The 17,771-nt window shown below is 51.6% G+C and overlaps 1 protein-coding gene across 24 annotated transcripts in view; it reads right to left on the reverse strand.

Annotated features, from left to right (window-relative positions):
• The window catches only part of MICAL3 (microtubule associated monooxygenase, calponin and LIM domain containing 3), a 266,829-nt gene that overhangs the window by 26,288 nt on the left and 222,770 nt on the right, over window positions 1-17,771 (reverse strand). For 10 of the 24 annotated variants that reach the window (XR_012003010.1, XM_072766402.1, XM_072766407.1 and 7 more), the window contains 6 exons: window positions 14,219-14,356; window positions 9,075-9,188; window positions 8,200-8,346; window positions 7,721-7,803; window positions 4,552-6,403; window positions 3,945-4,039 (listed from right to left, as the gene is read on the reverse strand). Coding sequence is in view for 23 of the 24 variants with exons in the window: in XM_072766402.1 (XP_072622503.1) it covers window positions 3,945-4,039; window positions 4,552-6,403; window positions 7,721-7,803; window positions 8,200-8,346; window positions 9,075-9,188; window positions 14,219-14,356 (2,429 nt within the window). In the remaining variant the exon portion in view is untranslated. Of the gene's footprint in view, window positions 1-225; window positions 277-3,944; window positions 4,040-4,551; window positions 6,404-7,720; window positions 7,804-8,199; window positions 8,347-9,074; window positions 9,189-12,770; window positions 12,834-14,218; window positions 14,357-17,771 lie in introns of all 24 variants that reach the window. The other 14 variants (XM_072766389.1, XM_072766396.1, XM_072766395.1 and 11 more) reach the window with 4 other exon arrangements.

Genomic DNA, 17,771 nt, shown 5'->3' on the forward strand with positions numbered 1-17,771 from the left:
GAGTAAGATGACCACGTGCACTCCAGCCAGTCAGGAGCGGGGGATCTCATCTTCCTCTACCATAACACGGCTCAAGAATGTTCTGCTGCCAGTGTCTGCTAGTGCTCCATGCATGTGTGAACAGTTAGTGAGGATGTGGCTGGAGAGCCAGGGCTGGGGGCTGCTCCGGGGGGTTAATCACAGACATGCATGCAACAATGACCAGCCATGGGAATGAGACACTACCTTTGATGGATATGATCTCTTGAATGCCAAGGCCTGTGGTACATAAACCGACTTTTAAGGGAATGGCAACGGAAAACAAAACAGAATAGTAATAATAACAATTAAAAAAATTAAAACTAGAACACAGAAATGGAGCAAAATCAGAAGTTTAAAACAAACACGGAAGACTAAAGACTAAAACGCATGATTACTTTTCACAACATCACACAGGACTGTGGAAGTGAGGAACCGGGGGATTCAGATCCTAGCAGCAGAGGCCAGTGAACCCCAGTTTCTGAATAAGGACTGGGTTCACTTTTCTACTGAGAAGACGTCTCTTCCTCGCTATGCCTCAAATCTTCTCTCTTCTCTTTTCACTCTCCCCTGGGTATAATAAAGCTATTCAAATATATGGGTATAGATGCTATTTCTCCTTCAGTAACCCAATCATTTGTGGAAATTCAGACGACTTTCAGCTCAGTGTTTGCAGGGGGCACAGGTGGTGGGAAATTCCTGTTGCCAGGGACACAGAAACACAGATGCAGAGCATACTGAGCAGCATCACTAAGGTTCTCTTCTAGAGGATTCTGTCTCTGCTGGCAAAGAAATCTTGGATGGGGTTGGGGGTCGTTTCTTGATTATACACTGTGAAAGGGGTGTAAAGTAGCATAAATAACTGATATTCACCAAAAATATATCAGGCACATATGTCTTGCCTCAGACTGACTCATCTCTTCCACAAACCAGAGTGAAAGGATGAATCTCATTATTAGAACAGTCAGTTAAAAAAACAGAAGACAGATAATTCCCCAAGCAGCATGTGAGCTACTCCATGGGAACAATGTAACCACAACTGAGGAACAGCACTGAATGTGGGCACCTGTGGCTGCTGTACAAAGTCAAGGGGGTGGGGGCAATCCTTGATGGAGGAGGTCAGATCCACAGCGCCCTACTTAGCATGGTTTCAGTCTGTAGTGACTAGAAGGGTGATATTATGACACATCTGTGCTGTGCTGAGAGCATGAGGCCAGCCAGGGCCGCTGCTTCTGCTGTGAGACGGGGACCAGGGCCAGTCTATCCAAGAGCAAATGCACACGCCCGTGGCTGGGTCCCAGGGCTTAAGACACAGTGCATCACTTATATGTAAAGTCAGATGAGGGAAAGAAAAGAGGTGAATGAAGATGATCTTTTGTTGGTAGGGTTAGGGGTGATATATATATTTAATCTGTGTTATCTTAATTTTTCCAAGTAAACATTTTCAATAAAAATGTTATTTTCAATTTGAGGTTTTTTTGTTTGTTTGTTTGTTTTGTTTTTTTTTTAATGAAAGAAAACTCAGGCACCTGTTTCACAGACGCCTGACTTGGAGATGGGTATGTGATGCAAGAGGAACCATTCCCCCAGCTGCTAGGGTCAGGCGTGTTAGCAAGATGCTCCCTCTTGAGTTCCAACCCCACTGTCCCTTTAGGTGTCCCCACTCCCTTCACTTACTGCTCTGAAAAGTTTCTAACGTAGGAAAAGTTGGAAAAGGACAATGAACATCTTTACCTAGATTTGCTAAATGTTAGCATTTTGCCACATATTTGATATATATAATCTTTTTTTCCTGAATCATCTGTAGGCATTTTTTATGCCTACAAATTTTAGCATGTACTTCTGAAGAACAGACACATTTTCCTACAATACTATAGTCCCTTAATGTCTTACAAGAACTTAGCATTGATGTGGAATCCCTGCACATCTACATATATTATACCATCCAGGATCAAATTCACTAAATTATTCCAAAGAGTCTGGCATGGCTGTTTTTGTTTTGTTTTCCTGCTTTGGCTTCCATCCTTGAACATACAGCGTCTGGTCTCACCCAGCCTGACCCCACAGGATTCAGGTCAACCTGTGCAGGTTCAGCTTTGTCTTTAAATTCCCTGCTCAGCCTCTGTGGGACACACGTGGACTGTGAGGCCCCCAAGGCCTCTGATTCTGGGATTCCAGGAGTGGGGTCTGTGGCTTGTTGGTCATGCAGAAGGGGAAGAGCTCGCTACGTGCCTCAGGCCAGCAAGGCCCCAGGGGAGGCTGTCCTCAGGGACCCACACTGCCGGAAGACAGTGTAGTACAGCCGGCAGGGCACCCCAGCACTCGGTATCCCACCATGACATTTCATTCATTGATAGAGAAATAGTGGCGAGAATGACCACAAAACCCACCACAGAGGGAGTTTCTGACCCACAGGAGATGAACTGGCTGAACAGAGGCCAAGTGACCCCCAGACCACACTGTCCTTCGCCGACCCTCCTTGGCTCCCCAAACTCCCAAAGCAGTGCCAGTTCCCAGCGTCAGTACGTGCTAGGGACCCATGTACATGTCCAGAAACAGTTCTCAGGGCCACTCTTGATAGTAGTGCTGCTGCCTCTGGGGAGAGCTGGACTCTGAGCTGGTCGGGCTGGGGCAGGTAGAAGCTGCCTCTGCACATGGCAGGGCAGGTAGGAGGCCTGGCTGTTCACACGTTCTTCTAGGATAGTGGATAGGTAAACAGCTGGCATGGCCCAGAGAGATCAAGAGACCAAGGAGGAGAGGACTAAGAGATGGGTTCCTCCAGTGTGTCAGGTTGCTAAAGGCTGGGTTGGGCAGGGACAGGGGACTGGCAACAGGTGCAGAAGCCATCTTCACCTAACAGACATGTGCAGGCCTAAGGGGAGGGCAGACTCAAATCTGAGCCCCAGAGAACCTTGTGAAGAAGGTATGTGATGTTCTGGGGACATTTTTCATTCAGAAAAGAGAGCTGAAAATAGCTGGGCTGTCGCCTGGGACAGGACGGTGAGTGTGTGTGTCCTGTGGTCACACAGTGGAGATGGTGTGGTTTCAACTGCCCTCAGGTGCTGCCCAGGCCTTTCTGAATTGTAGGCCCCAACCCACTACTGTCTCTGAGGCACAGATGCCCTGTTAGAACTTTCTCTAACCCCTCTCCTTCTCCCTTCTTTAACCTCACTGTATCCACACAGAGCTACAAGAGCCCTTGGAAATCAGAAAATGGAATAAATACCCAAGAGCCCTTCCACACTGAGGGTTTGCTTCTCAGGAGGGCTGCGTGGCCATATTATCTCCCAAGTCTGGGGTCTTGCGAGGGATGAGTTCCGATCCACAGTGCCCTACTTGGCACAGAATCCAGGTCAGAGTCCTGGACTGGTTCTTTAAGAGCAAACATTCCTCTCTAACCCACAAATGTACAGAGCACACAGGATGATAGGGCACATTCCTCACTGACTTAACCTCTGTCTACTTCTAAATTCATTGTGCCTGTCCCAATGTCCTCCAGACTCTGGGGCATGAGCAACTTCTTCCTCCTGTCACTCTGGACATGGGTGGATGCTATTCCACATGGGATTTCTGAGGACAATGCTGGTAGCTTGCTGAAAATCTAGTGAATCTCTGAGCATGGAATGTCTCTGTCTTCTTCCTAAGAATGAAACACAGGAACTCTTGCCATTGAAACAAATAAGCCCCAGCTGTTCACTAAAAAGAAAGAGCCCAAGAGAAGAACTCCCTTTATATGTCTCTTACTTGAGCCTGGGCTGGGCTCAGGATTCAGCTGTATCTGCTGGGAGCTCAGAAGAGGGTGCTCACTTCACCCCGGGCTTGAGATTTGCTTTCCTTTTCTTCCACCTCATCAAAGACCAATCAGTCCTACAGAGGATTGGGCTAGGCTTGACCCCTTCTGGAGCCCCGCCATAGGGCCTACATACCTCTCGCCTGGACTTCTGGGAGGACCTCTCAAGGATGTCATCACTGGACAGGTCTGAGTCCTCTGAGAAGCTCAACTGGCGCCGCAGGTGCAGCTCTAAGGGGATGGAAATGAGAGACAAATCGAGGACACCACAGTGCTTTCCTGATTTCTACACTGGCCCGAGCCACCCAGGGAAGCAGGACAGAGGTTGGATTTCTTTCCAGTTCGAGTGACTCTTAACCCAGGGCCAACACCGTAGATGGTGCTGCAAAGACAGCCAGCCTTGCTCCTCCCCAAGGGGCCACCGCTCCACCTTGCTCAGAATCAGGCCCTCCTCTGGCGTCATGTGGCTTAAGAAAGGGCACAGGCCTCCCAAGTCTCCCTTACTCAGTTCCTTTTTTTTTTTTTTTCCTTACTCAGTTCCAAGCTGAGTTTTAGAATTATTCTATCCTGCAGAATATGCACTGCAAGCCCACGGTTCCGTTTCCTTCTTCCTCACCCTGTTAGCATAGCTCCTAGGAACCCTCGGGGATGCAGCACAAGCAATGGATTTTCTTAGAAAAACCAATTGCTGGAGGACAGCCCCCTCATGCCCAGCCCTAGGGGGTTCCTTGGTGTCGACCTACCTGCTCTCACAACAGGGGACATCTTGTGCTTGCCAGAGTCCACAGTGGCACCGCTGGAAGGGGTGCTGGAACAGGACTTGTCATCACCCTTCTTCTTTTTGTCCTTCTTGTACCCGGAAAAGACCGACTTCCACAGGGACTTGGGCTTGGCAGCAGCTTCCTCCAGAAGGCTTGGGCTGGGCTTCTCCGGGGGCCGGCCCTCACCTTTGGACTTCTTCTCTTTCTTGTTTCTGCGGGGGGAGAAGAGTGACGATCTCTTCTTGCTCTTCCCACTGGAGCCCTCGGATGAGGTGACCGAACCATCTGGGCCCCCTGAGTCCGATGGTGGGGAGAGGACCTCCTCACTAGTGGCTTCGTGCTTCAGGGCAGGCTCCCTGGGGCCTTTGAGAACTGGGCGTCTAGGGGACTCGGGGCTGAGGTCTTTGCCCTTGGAGGGAACAGAGGAGGCTTTGTGGGAGGTGCCTCCTGGGGGACTGGAGGTCCCAGTCGCCATCTCCATTTCCTTCATCCTACTCAGCTGCTTGGCCATAGCGTCTCTCAACGCCTGGCTCTTCACAGACTTCTCCCTGGCTCGCATGCGCTCCTCAGCCAGCTCCTTGGCTTCTGGAGAGACTAAGGGCAGGCCCCTCTTCTGTGGTTGGACCCCACTCTCCAGAGTAGGCAACCTACCATTCTCCTTGGCTAGGGGTGGGTGGAGGGGCCTCTCCATGCGGGGCCAGTAGGAGGGAGGTGTGAAGAACTTCTCCTGGAGACTCGAGTCCTCGGTCTTGTCATCATAGGTGTCCTCCACATCATCGGCAAATGGGATCTCATCCACGCTCTCCACAAATGACTTCCGCATCTCATCTTGGAGGGGCTGGGTGGGCTCCCGGGGGGCCCGCATGAACGACGCAGGTGGTGGTGGTGGAATCACCGAGGCCTTGGGCTCAGCATCCTTATGCTCATGAGTCTGATATGGCTTCCTCCGAAGAGTTGCGGGCTCCTCGTCTTGGGGTGGTGGTGGGGGTGGGCTTGAAGGGGGAGTGAGCATGGTGGAGTCTGATGTGTTGAAGCTCTGGCTGCCCAAAGTCTTCATGTTGGAGGAGCTCCCATGAAGGCCCAGCCCGGAGCTGCTCGACAGATCTCTCCTCTCCTCCTGGGAGCTTTTCAGCTCTCTGTCCGACGGGGACTTGGGGGTTGGCAGGAAGGGCTGGTCACCGTCTGACTTTGGCAGGCCTAGTCTCTTAGGAACAGGTGGAGGCTTCAGAAGCTGGAGTCCCTCCCCCTCGGGAGACTTCTCCACTGCATAGGATTTTAGGGACACTGGTTTAAAGGCAGGCGAAGGGAAGCTGGGCTCATACACCTTGCTCCGATCCACAGGTGTGAGCCCGAGGCTGCGGCGGATCTCGGCGCTCTTCATCCAGAACTCTGCCACCAGGTCATTCCGCTTCAGGGCCTCATCCACAGCGAGAGGGCTGCCCAGCCTGTCCTTGGTGTCCCCTTGGTTCTTCAAGGGGAGGGGAACCACTGGGATAGATGTTTTGGCCGAAACAGGCTGGAGCCGTATGGGGGACTTGGTGGGGGATGGGGCCGTGGTCTCAGAGGAAGGCTGAGGCTGGGAGCAAATGGGGAGCTGGATGCTGGTGGGGGTGGAGGTGGCCAAAGGCGACAGGCACTGCGAGCTCACTGGGGAGGTAGGTGTCCTGGCTTCTGGCAGAGCCACTGGCTGAGAACGGATGGGGGAGCATGTAGCTCTCTGACTGCACGGCACTTCCACCTTGGGCTTCACTTTGGGGAGCAAAGGCTTGGGGAAAAGGCTCTCTTCTGGCAATTTCGCCTTGGTGACAACAGAGGCAAGTGGGATTTGGGCCCCCTGCAGAAAAGGAAGATAGAAGCTGCTAAGAAGGCAGGGTTCAGTGGTCAGTAGAAACCCACTGGGAGCTGTCTCACAAACAACCTGTGTTTATGAAACTAATTCTTCTCTTTGTCTTTTAGGCTGTCATTTAAATGGCTCCAGGAGAGTGGTTCTCTCTTTCTGCTCTACTTGTTCCATTTTTATTTATTTTTATTTTTTTAAAGATTATTTATTTATTTATTTATTTATTTATTTATTTATTTATTTATTTATTTATAGAGACACACAGAGAGAGAGGCAGAGACACAGGCAGAGGGAGAAGCAGGCACCAAGCAGAGAGCCTGACGTGGGGCTTCATCCAGGGTCTCCAGGATCACACTCTAGGCTGCAGGCGGCGCTAAACCGCTGCGCCACCGGGGCTGCCCTACTTGTTCCATTTTTAAAGCCATTCCACTTTGTTGAACAGACTCAGCTTTCAGGGTTTGGTTCACCTAAACACATCTTAAATTCTCTGTGCACTGAGATGGCCACTGGCCACGGCACACTAATAGATTCTGCTCTTCCGACTCCAGACCCCATGAGCTCTACGTCTCTGATGTATGAAAATAGGGACCAACACTCTAAGATTTAAAACAGCTATTTTTATAAAGTCTATACTATGAATTGCCCATCCCAGGAAGCTCAAAGACCCAGATATTCCTGTAAGAACCTTATATCACCCCACCCATGAGTCTCAGTGAAGCTTCCCCAATTTCATGGATGAAATCACCAAATTCATCTTGCTTCTTAGAATCCCAAGGACCAAATCAAGCCAGTGTAGGTCTTGAGTTTGGCCTCCCTCCCCGATCTGTCCTCCAGATCACATCTTGTGAAACATGTTCCCTAGGACATACTGTTGCGATCTGTTTACGGAGCATTCTCCAATGTGTGGCTCACAAACCACTGGTAATTCAGATGCATATTTTTATTTTAAAACTCAAACATTCATTTTAACATAACACTAGGAAACAAATGCATCATCATATCAAACCAACGATTCCATAAAAATTATTGCTTTAACTTAAAAATACATTTACTTTTAAAATGGTGTGGTATGATAGCAGAGTGACACAGTGGTGGGATGACCCAGGTTTTGGATTGGGGCCATGCAGGATTAGGGACACTGCCCAGGGTGAGGACTGAGCTGCATCCCCTCTGCCACTCCTGTTTTCAGCAGCCCCACTGAGCACAAGAATCAAAAAGTGGGTTCACATCCGGGCCCTAAGACAAAGGAATTACTATGTGCACTCAGGGTCCCATTGGTCCTGTCCCCCACAGTGAGCTCTGAGCCCTTACCTCTGCCTTAGGGCTGTGGCCTGGGGACCGCAGATCAGCTTGCTCCTCAGGGGACAGGGCAGGGCTGGGGACCCGGGTGAGACCTGAACAGAACAGAAACAGGGTATGTAAGAGGAAGCTCTACCACCTTCCCTTCTCTCGGAGGGCTCCTCTCCCAGCCAGCTCTGAAGGGAAATGCTTTCCAGAGTGTCCCCAGATGCCACTTCTGCCAGTGTCATTAGTGTGTGATCTGTGTGCAGCTAGGAGACGGACCTCCCACCCTTTCACAGCTCCAGAGCACACACAAAAGGGCTGTCGAGAAAGTCATGTGCAGGGTCCCTGCATGGGGCAGGGGCAGGAAGACACCTGGGGGCTGGCATGCATCATGCCGACTCTGCTGCAGCTCCGCTCCCGTGACCTGTGTCCTCGGGGCTGCTCTCACCATGGTGGGCTCTCAGGGGGAATTCTGGAAGCAGTTTCTCCTGAGACAACAGACTTACTTCTCTCCGGATGCCCTGGTGTGACCTCAGGTGGCTCCTCCTCATTCTCTGAGACCCTCAGCTCCAGGTCTGCCTCTACCGCCGCCTGGTGCTGCACGCGGAGATCCGTCTCAGCATCCGATGGGATCCCGTCAGACCAGCGCTGATCTGGCGGGCCGAAGGGAGAGCACAGCACCCGAGTGAGGCCCTGGCATCCCTGTACCCGAGAGCAGCCAAACCAGTGTCACTGCTTGAGGTCAGGACCTGGCCCTGTGCCCTTGCTAAGCTCTGCCCACCGGGCCCACCAAGCTCCTGAGCCCCGGCCCAAAGTGCCTTATTCTCTGCAACTCTGTGCTCTCACCGAAGCCTGCGGAGCTCCATTCATTCTTTTTCTAAATGCACCCGACAGCACCTGACAGGCTACAACAGAGTGAAACACAGCACCGGCGCCTGGGAAGGGTCTGCCTCACCTGAGGTCTGTGCTTCTTCAATCCCACAGCCTGCACTCCCCAGTCCTGCCAGGACTCCGCTCATTTCTCAGGCTGCTCTCTGCCCCCTTTCCCCAGCCACCCAGACTGTCATTCTTATGCCATCTCCTTGTAGGTCCCCTCTGAGCACATTCACAGACCTTCCACAGGGTACCCAAGCTGCTTGGTTTCCCAAGCACAGCTTACTGAACGCAGGCTATGCGGGACAGTGGCCAAGGGGCGGAGCCACATGTGTTCAAGTTAGTGCCAAACAAGGGGCGTGACCAGCAGACCTAACTAACAGCTGTCTCGTCTGAGTGCCATGCTTTTTGCTTTAACGTCTATTATCTTTCCGGAGTTTCAGTCACACACTGGGGGGAAGAGGGTGCTTAGCGCAGTGCAGAGAGAAGGCTCTGGGGTTCCCCGTACCATCGTCCAGCTCAGCACCAGTGTCCCCTGTGTCCCCATTCTCTGTGGCCTCCCCTTCTATCTTTGCTGGCTCCGAGTCCACATCTTCCTCCAGGTCATTCTCATCAAATGGGACTGTAAAGCAGAAACGTTCAAAGGAAGGAAGAAAAGGACAGATAGATGGAGAGCCTGCCTGTGCAGGTGTACACAGATGGTGGTTTTCCCAGGGCTGCCAGGTGAAGACCTTAAGAAGGGGGCAGAGGGACTGAGGGGTCTGGATTTGGGGTGCTGGTGAGGGCCTGGGACTGAGTACATGGTGCTAGCTCGGCTCTGCTCCAGCAGGCCCAGTGCAAGAGAGCAGCTTTGGCTCTGGCCACCCCCCTGTCCCCGAGGCTGCGTAAGCTCCTCCCTGTAAGGACAGAGGGGATGAGCTGCTTCCCCAGGCCCAGCAGACAGACACCAGCTGCCGATCCAGCAGCAACAATGACTCTCATGCCAGCACTCTCTGGACCTTGTCACATGCCACAAGTCTTAATCCTCACTATATATGCTAGAGGGTTGGAGGGGAATCCGGGGCCAGACACTTTAGGTGACGTGCTCATGGCCATGCTGCTCATCTAGCAGGTGCGGTGCTGTGTGCAGGGGAGACCCCTGCTGGATGAGTGACCGACGGGACACCTGAAGGCAACGACCTCCCCTTTCAGCCCGCAGGGGTTGCAGCTTTGCTTGTGGTAACTCAGAGAAATTTTTTTTTAAGTGTGTGGGAGGGTATGTAAAGTTCATATTCTAGATCAAGAGTAGCCCTTCGGTGCTGCTGAACAAGGCAAAGCATGCGTCGACTTCATATTCCTCAGGAGGAACCAGCCCCTAAACACACACACACACACACACATACTCTCTCTCTCAGACCTGTTCCCAAGCATACCTGAAACTCGCACTAACAGTTTGGACTAAGAGAAAGTAATTAAGAAAGCAACACGGGCTGCTTTAAAGGATGCTGTGAGATCCCAGCATTACCTGGGACTCACAGACCCGTCTGTCCAGGGGCTCTAAGGGCATCTTCCAGGGTTCTAAACACAGGCACTCTCCAAACACCTCTAGAGGTTCTCACTTCAGGAAAAGGGCTCATGCTTAGATGTATACATCCTAGAGCTGGAGGCTCAAAGCCCAGGGGGGCAGTGGGCAGCAGAAGTATGGGCTGTGGCACAGCTGGGTAGATTTCTTCAAAGCCTCTCAAGGAGAGGCTCTCTCAGGTCACTGGTCTCCTTATCATCCAGCCTTGTGAATCTGTATCCCTGCTTCTGGAAGCATGTGCACAGTGAGTGTGGCACAAACACTGAGAGTGGACACTAAGGTCTGAGTATGAAGAAAGTCAAGGAAAGTCAAGTGACTGCTTTTGGAGGTGGGGTGGGGAAGACAGGGAAGGGGCACTTTGAAGATGCTGTCCTTTCTTGACCTAGTCACAGGTGTTTTTGTTTAAAAAAAAAAAAAATTCCTTGGGGCACTTGGGTGGCTTAGTCGGTTAAGCATCTGACTCTTGCTTTCGGCTCAGGTCATGATCTCAGAGTCGTGAGATCCAGCCCTGCACTGGACTCCCCACTGGGATGGGGAGTCTGCTTAAGATCCTCTCTCCCTCTGCACATTCCCCCCACCCCGCCCCTCCTCGCAGGCACAGTTGTATTCTCTCAGAAAATAAATAATAATAGTGATAATTCCTTAAGCTGTAAAACTATCTTACCACCCCTTTTGAATACTCAAGCTTATTAAAAATAAGGTGATGACTTGCATCTGATTCTGGGGAAGCATACAAAATAGGTTTGGGATGGACTCTGTGGAAAGATGGGAGAGTTCCAGAATAAGTTCTAGGCTGGCACATAGTGGATATCACACCCCTCCTTTTGAGATACCAGAGCAGCCCATGGAGCTGGTAATGCCAAGACGCTTTCCTGTGATGGTGGCATTTGTTGGGAAAAGTACCGGGCGTAACACTACTCCATTATTTCCATAGGTTTAAAGCATTTATATGATCACATTGCTGTTTCAGTTTGTCAAACTCCAGGAGTAGGATTTCTGAGGATTTCTGAGCTGGATTTCCAGCTATCATCTGGATAACGAGCTCATGGTGTCATGACACCATTTGTGAAGCGGTAAGGCATAGAGTCCTCTCTTTCCCCCTTGAATTTTTCTCCTTTGGCAGTCACTCCAACCCAGTGGAAATGGAACCAGAGCTCATTCCATTAAAGTCCATCATGCCCAACATGTATGCTCAAATGACTCTGAGTGCCTGGGCATCAAGATGGTAATTTATACTCTGTCAGCAAGTGTCCTGGATGGGAGCACCAAGGAGACCATGACAAGACTCCTCAGCTTGGCACAGCTCCAGTCAGGTTAGCCTGATCCCCGGCCCTGTCCCTTGGCCCCCACGTGGTTCTCCAACTCAGAGCAGCTACTAGGGAATGCCTGTTGTAGAGTCAGATAGGTACTAAGTCTACAGTCCGTGTGAGTACCTTGAAAGGAACAATTGTCACATATATCAAAAAACAAACAAGTGAGGGACATCAATGCAGCAGCAGCAGATGCTGGAGAAACGCAGCTCGAGGGATGGAACTGGGAGGTTCACCCGTGTTAGGATGGAGTGCAGAGTGCTAGAAGCTGCCACACACTATGGAAGCTGGGAATCACAGACATACTGAGCTTCTGCTTTGTTTCAGCTTGCCAGCTGGGAAGTCCTGACACCCCAGCCTTCTCCACCATCCTAGGAGACTGACTGGTTAGGAGAGATGGCCAGCAGCTTCTGCTCCCAGGGCTTGGGTGTGACCACAGGTCCAGCTCTCCCTGCAGCTCTGTGACTTGTGTGCCTGGTGCCCACGAGTGAGGACAATGAGGGGGCTGCTCAGAGGCAGGTGGTGAAGATCTGGGGGCTCCCATCCTACTCAGCCTAGAAGCAACCACCAGGACTACAGTTCTCAACCAGGGGACAACACTGCCCTCCTTCAAGTGCTATTTGATACTGTGTGGGGCACTTTTTGGCTGGGGCAGGAGGTTGAGGCTGTGTGGCTGACGTTTTGAGGGCAGAGGCCAGGGAAGTTAAATGTCCCATAATGCAGAGAACTGTCCTGCCCCCACCGAGCACGGCTGTCGCCCACATTGAGAGACATCTCTCCAGAAAAGGTCAGGAGAGACAACGAAGGTTTCTCAGCTATCTCCTGGCCCAAGTATTTAAACAGACCTTGCACCTCAGTACAGAGGTTCCCTGTGCCCCCCTCTTCACTGAGGAGTCTTCCATAGGTCCCTGAGTCCTCAATGTCTCGTCCTCTGTAGTTGGGTGATTTGGTGGAATATTAACTGATTCCTCTACCTTCACACCCAACTGCTACATAACTGAACTACTACAGACTTTAAAAATCACGCTGAAAAAGTTCCTTTAGCTTTGGCCTTTCCCCAACCTTTATTAATAATAATAACAACAAGTTCACGTCAGTTCTGTCTATGCTCTAGGCTCTCCTCCAGACCTTCCCTGAAGGGCGTGGGGTGCGTGTCTGGTCCATGCAAGGATGGGCTGCCTGAGTGAGGCATGCACGTGCCCCCCCGCCCGCCGACCCGCGACCTCGGCATGCACTAGCAGCAGGACCAGAACTCTAGTGTTAAGGTACCAGCGGAGCTGCCGAGAGAGAATGGTTATGGTGAGTGGGGAGGGAACAAACATCACCAGACTACCTCCGGAGACCGTCTCCAGCCAGGCCTGCACTGCTGCGCGGCGTATGGAGGGAAGGTCAGGCACTGAATTTAAAACAGACGATAGATACAAAGTTACACAGGGTTGCAGACTCCCAGGGAGGAGAGCTGAGCTCATTTTAAAGCCCCAAACAGGAGAGAAACTGAGAGATGTTACAAGCCAGAGGCTGCTCTGGCACAACGAGGGGTCATCATCCGGCTGTTAGCCTACACAATGGGCATCCAGGATGAGAAAAAGGGAGAAAACACAGGGAGGGTCATTGGTGGCTCAAGGCTGCAGAGCTGCTAGCCCAGGCCAGTCCCACGTCCCTGCTCAGCAGGGTCTTTCTCCTCACTCCTGCTGAGTGTTTATGCTGCTGCAAAACAGTTAACAGAGGCTGGTCCTGCCAACAGGTGAGGACTTGGGGCAGGGGAGGATCCGATGGCCCTATCCAGGGCTAAATTTCACGAAGGCAGGAAGCACCTCCTTTGTAGACTCAGAGCCTCCCAGGGTGTGTGGCCCCAATAGGCGTTGGATGGACTCACAAGGATGAGTGAGTGAGAGTCAGAGGTTGGTGACACCAAGGATCCATATTTAGACAGTGCATATGCTGTGGTCAGAAGGCAGGGAGGATGGCGTGGCAGCTGCCATATCCCTCAGCAGCCACCGTCCTTCCCTCGTATTGCTTGCTATTTCTGGAAGAAGTCAGACTAAAGTTTGTCTTCATGCTACTGTGGAACACAGACCATCTCACCTAGAACCCAGCACTGGACGTTATGCTAGCTAAAAGGCCTCCCGGATCTAAATCTCTTCTTAACACTTCATCTCAGTTCAAAATTTGCTCCACCGGGGATCCCTGGGTGGCGCAGCGGTTTGGCGCCTGCCTTTGGCCCAGGGCGTGATCCTGGAGACCCGGGATCGAATCCCACATCGGGCTCCTGGTGCATGGAGCCTGATTCTCCCTCTGCCTGTGTCTCTGCCTCTCTCTCTCCCTGTGTGACTATCATAAATAAATTTAAAAAAAAAATTAAAAAAAAAATTTGCTCCACCCCCTCACCCCCCCACCCCGTCCTGCCAATGTACATTCACACTCAGACACACCATACAGGGAAAGCACCAGAACATTTTACCGAGTGGACAGAGTCATCTTGTCTAGTCATACAGGGAAAGAAAACAAGTTCTTGGTTGTCCCAAGGTCAAGTTCATTTTACTATTTTGCATGCATGGAGAAAGAGCTCATAATTTCTGAACCCATATAGAACTTTACATATCCTCCAACAAACAGCTAAGGACAATGGTCACAATTACCATTGGGAAAATAAAATCATTCATGGGCTCACATTTTGATCAAACTGATGGCTTTGGCCATAATGGAAGAGTCCTCTGCACCAGTGAGAGGGGAGGCAGGGACAGAAGGTGCTCTGAGGGGCACCAATCTTGAAACAGTTACCTCTAGAAGTGGAGGACTCAGAGGTTGGGACCATTCGCTCCTCCTCCTCTCTCTCTCGGATATGTGTCCAGTGCACATCAGCCTGGATCTCCAAGGGGTCGGCCGGATTTACGATCTGCTGTAGCCTCTGGCTCCTGACTAGTTTGCCAAGGTCAGAGGTAGAGGGATGAGGAAGAGAGAGATGACAGAGAGGAAGGAAGCAGAAAATAAACGGTCAAGAGAGGTAGGGGATAGAACACCACAGGAAAGGAAACAGAAAAAAAGTTACTGTGTTTGCCAGGGTCAGTTTGAATCAGAAAGAGGCAAAAGTTGAGAACACCCACATACATGCGCACACATGTGCACACACACAATTTCTACTTGTTCCATGTGACTTAGTTGTTCCAAGCTTCTCTTATACTCTTAATTTCAATGAATAGAACCATACATTCCACTCCAAACAGAAAGAACTCTCCTTTCTGATGCTCTTTTCATGTCATCTGCATTTGAAGGACCCAAATGCCAAGTCAGAAAAAGGGGCAGGTTACAAGTGGCCTCTGAAGGGCCGCTATCTCCGTGGGTCAGGAGCACTCAGCTCTGTTACCCAGCACAGTGTGAGATCCTGGAGGATGCACTGTGTGTTCTGTTCCTTCTGTGGTCACACAGAGTGTGCTTATTGCCACCATGCTGACAGCTTCGCCTTTAAGCCAAGTGACAAGAGAAAGGTAGGATGGGACAGTACCATTCTGTCATGAGCCAGCTAACTCATGCAGGGCAGAAACTTACTTTGCTGGTACTTTAGTGTTTATCTTTTGCAGCTAGAGAGAGAGAGAGAAAAAAAAATCCCCCTTCCATAAAAGGTCTCATGCTGCATGCTGGTCTGTGGCAGGGACACAGCTATAGGGACAAAGGAGTTTGGGGAGGCAATGGCTGGGAGAGGAAGCACAGATCTACCCTGTAAATCCCAAAGCTGTGGGGGTTTGTGGGCAGGAATAAAGCAACACCTCTCTGCTTTTCCTGAGGTCAAAGCCCTTTTCCTGAAAACTCCATTTGGCACCCTGCAGCTATATGAGAACTCGCCAGCGGATCCTTCAGATGATTCCTGCTGTCAGAGCCCAAGGAATATGCATACAGCCCCCGCCCCCTAAGCTCCCTGTCACTGGTGCTTGGACCATGCCACACAGTTGGGTTAAAATAAAGAACAGCCAGCAGCTTAGAGAGGGGACGCTTTGGGAGGGGCGATGGCTTTCCAGGCAGGAAGAGCAGGTGCCACCTGATCTGAAGGACTCTGGGATTCCTGATGGGAGCCCACTCTTCACAATCTAAGGGGACAATTTGGCTTTGGCTTTATCACCACCATGGCACCTCTTAATTTTTAAGCAAAGGAGAATGTGATATGGACAGAAAGTACCAGTAGGGCCACCAGGTGTGGATGTGGGCACCACGTGGTGTTAAATGTGAGCTGGGAGCCCTGCATGCACTCTCTCGTTAGAGTTGCTGGTCTCCACAGATTGATGTCTCTAAGGTCAGTTGGCGTTCATGGTGTTGGATGGGGCTAAATATGGCAAAACCTCCCAACAGCCTGAACATCCTAGGACTAAGGAAGGTAAGTTAAAGAGAAAAATGTGAAGCCTTTCTTCATCTTCTAAGCAACAAAGAAAAGACAGTGAGCCTTCTCCCTAGATAACGTTCTGCTTCCTGTTCATAAATGTGGCTTTGGGGAGTCCTCAGCCAGTATGTCCTCCTTTCTCAGAGAAATGTTACAGAGCACAGTGGAGGGAGGTTCTGGGCACCTATGCTTGTGATGACACCTATGCTGGTTCCACCACTTACGAGAGTGTGACTGCAACATGAGGTTTTCTATATTAGAAGAGGCTGAGTCTTTGCTAGAGCAGGGGAGTTGCAGCAAAGCCCACCAGGGGCACAGATGGGGGCCAATGCTCAATAAGGCTGCTTCCGGAGTCTTCTCTGCCTTCTCCCTGACGCCCCTCGTCTTACATGCCATTGTCTACATGCCCATTCATGAAGGCTGGGCCCAGGGACAGGTGCCGAGCTAGGCAGGTGCCAAAGCCCGTCAGCATTGTTTTATAAAACACCGATCTTTTCATGTGGGACCTGCTCTTGATGGCAAATTCTGGATGGCTGCTAGGGTGCCAGGGCATAAGGTGGGTGAGGGCAAAGCGGGTACCTTTACGTGTACCCGTAGTTTCTTCCTGTGACAGCTGCCGGAGCCACTGGCCTTGTAGGAGTTCTCTGTCCCAGGGGCAATACTCCCCTTCTACAGCAGGGGGGGGTCAGACACCCACAAACAGCATCAAGAATCCCGCACGGGGTGGGGGTGGTAAAGGGAAGGGAGGAAAGAGAACAGAGAAGAGTTATCTGCAGGTGCAAGGTGAGAACATCCTGTCACTGTCTACGCAGCCAACGAAGCCCACTGCCCAGGAGACACACACACACCGTGGGCTCGGAACAGTCCTGAGGTGTGGCTGCATCTGCCAGTATGTGTTTCTCCGGTGAAATCCCATTCCCTGCAGGTTGCGTCTTGACGCTAGCTCCAGATCCAGGACATTAACTCTGTGTGGGGGAAAGCAGGGCTAAGCTCTCCCGCAAAGGGCACAGACTTTGACCCTAAGCCATGTCTGGGGCTACAAGCCATAGAACATATGAATCAGCAGCTCGAGATGATGAAGTCTGAAATGATACAAACAAAATAACCTTCCCCCAGATGCGGATGCAGATGTGCTGGGAGCACCATTGCCCCCTCTGACTCACAGGGAGGCAGGGGCAGCCCGGAGCCTGAGCCAGCACAGCTCTGCAGACACAGAGCTACAGAGAAAAGAACCCAAGACACCAGCTTCCTGGACCAGCGCCTGCCTCCTTTTTGCACGGACTGCATTCATTGCTCATCAGAATGGGGAGGGAGGGACAATCCAACAAAGTGCGGCCTCTGTGGGCCTCACCCCTGCCTCTGTCTTCGGAGGGAAGAGCACAGTTTCCTGTGCTAGGTCTAGAGAGGTCTTCAGGGGCCTGAGGAAGTGCTGTGCCTCTGACCACTCACCCTGGTGCCAGGCACCCTGAGGGCAGGGGAGGCTCCTTCCTTCTGGTCTGCCCCGCTCATCAGGGTCTCGAAGGTCATAGCTCCCGGGACAGCCCAGTACTGCATACCCCGTCTGGGGAGGGCTCCGTATCTGCTCAGCCCTCGGTCCTTCTCATGCCCAAATGCAGGTAGGACTGGGCTGCCAGGCACATTGAATTCCAGCAGCAGCAGCAGCAGAGAAAGCTAGCACCAACTCTACGGGGCCCATGGCTGTAAGAATTTAAGGTGCCCCTCTGATAATGGCTGGGAGGGATCGTCCCTCTTCCACGCCCTGTGCCCTGGAGACAGAGCACAGCGTGAAGGATGTGGCACTGCTGTCAGGGGCACCAGGGTCTCTACCTGTCTGGGTTTCTTTCCCACCACTCACCAGACTTCGTGCAGCCAGGGCAGGGCAAGAATGACCCTCTGCCATACAGAGGCAAGAAAGGAGGCCCACCGAGTTCCTCATTACTCCATGACACACACAGCCAGAGGTAG

Source organism: Vulpes vulpes, chromosome 8 (assembly GCF_048418805.1).
Source record: "Vulpes vulpes isolate BD-2025 chromosome 8, VulVul3, whole genome shotgun sequence".
Taxonomy (NCBI): Eukaryota; Metazoa; Chordata; class Mammalia; order Carnivora; family Canidae; genus Vulpes; species Vulpes vulpes.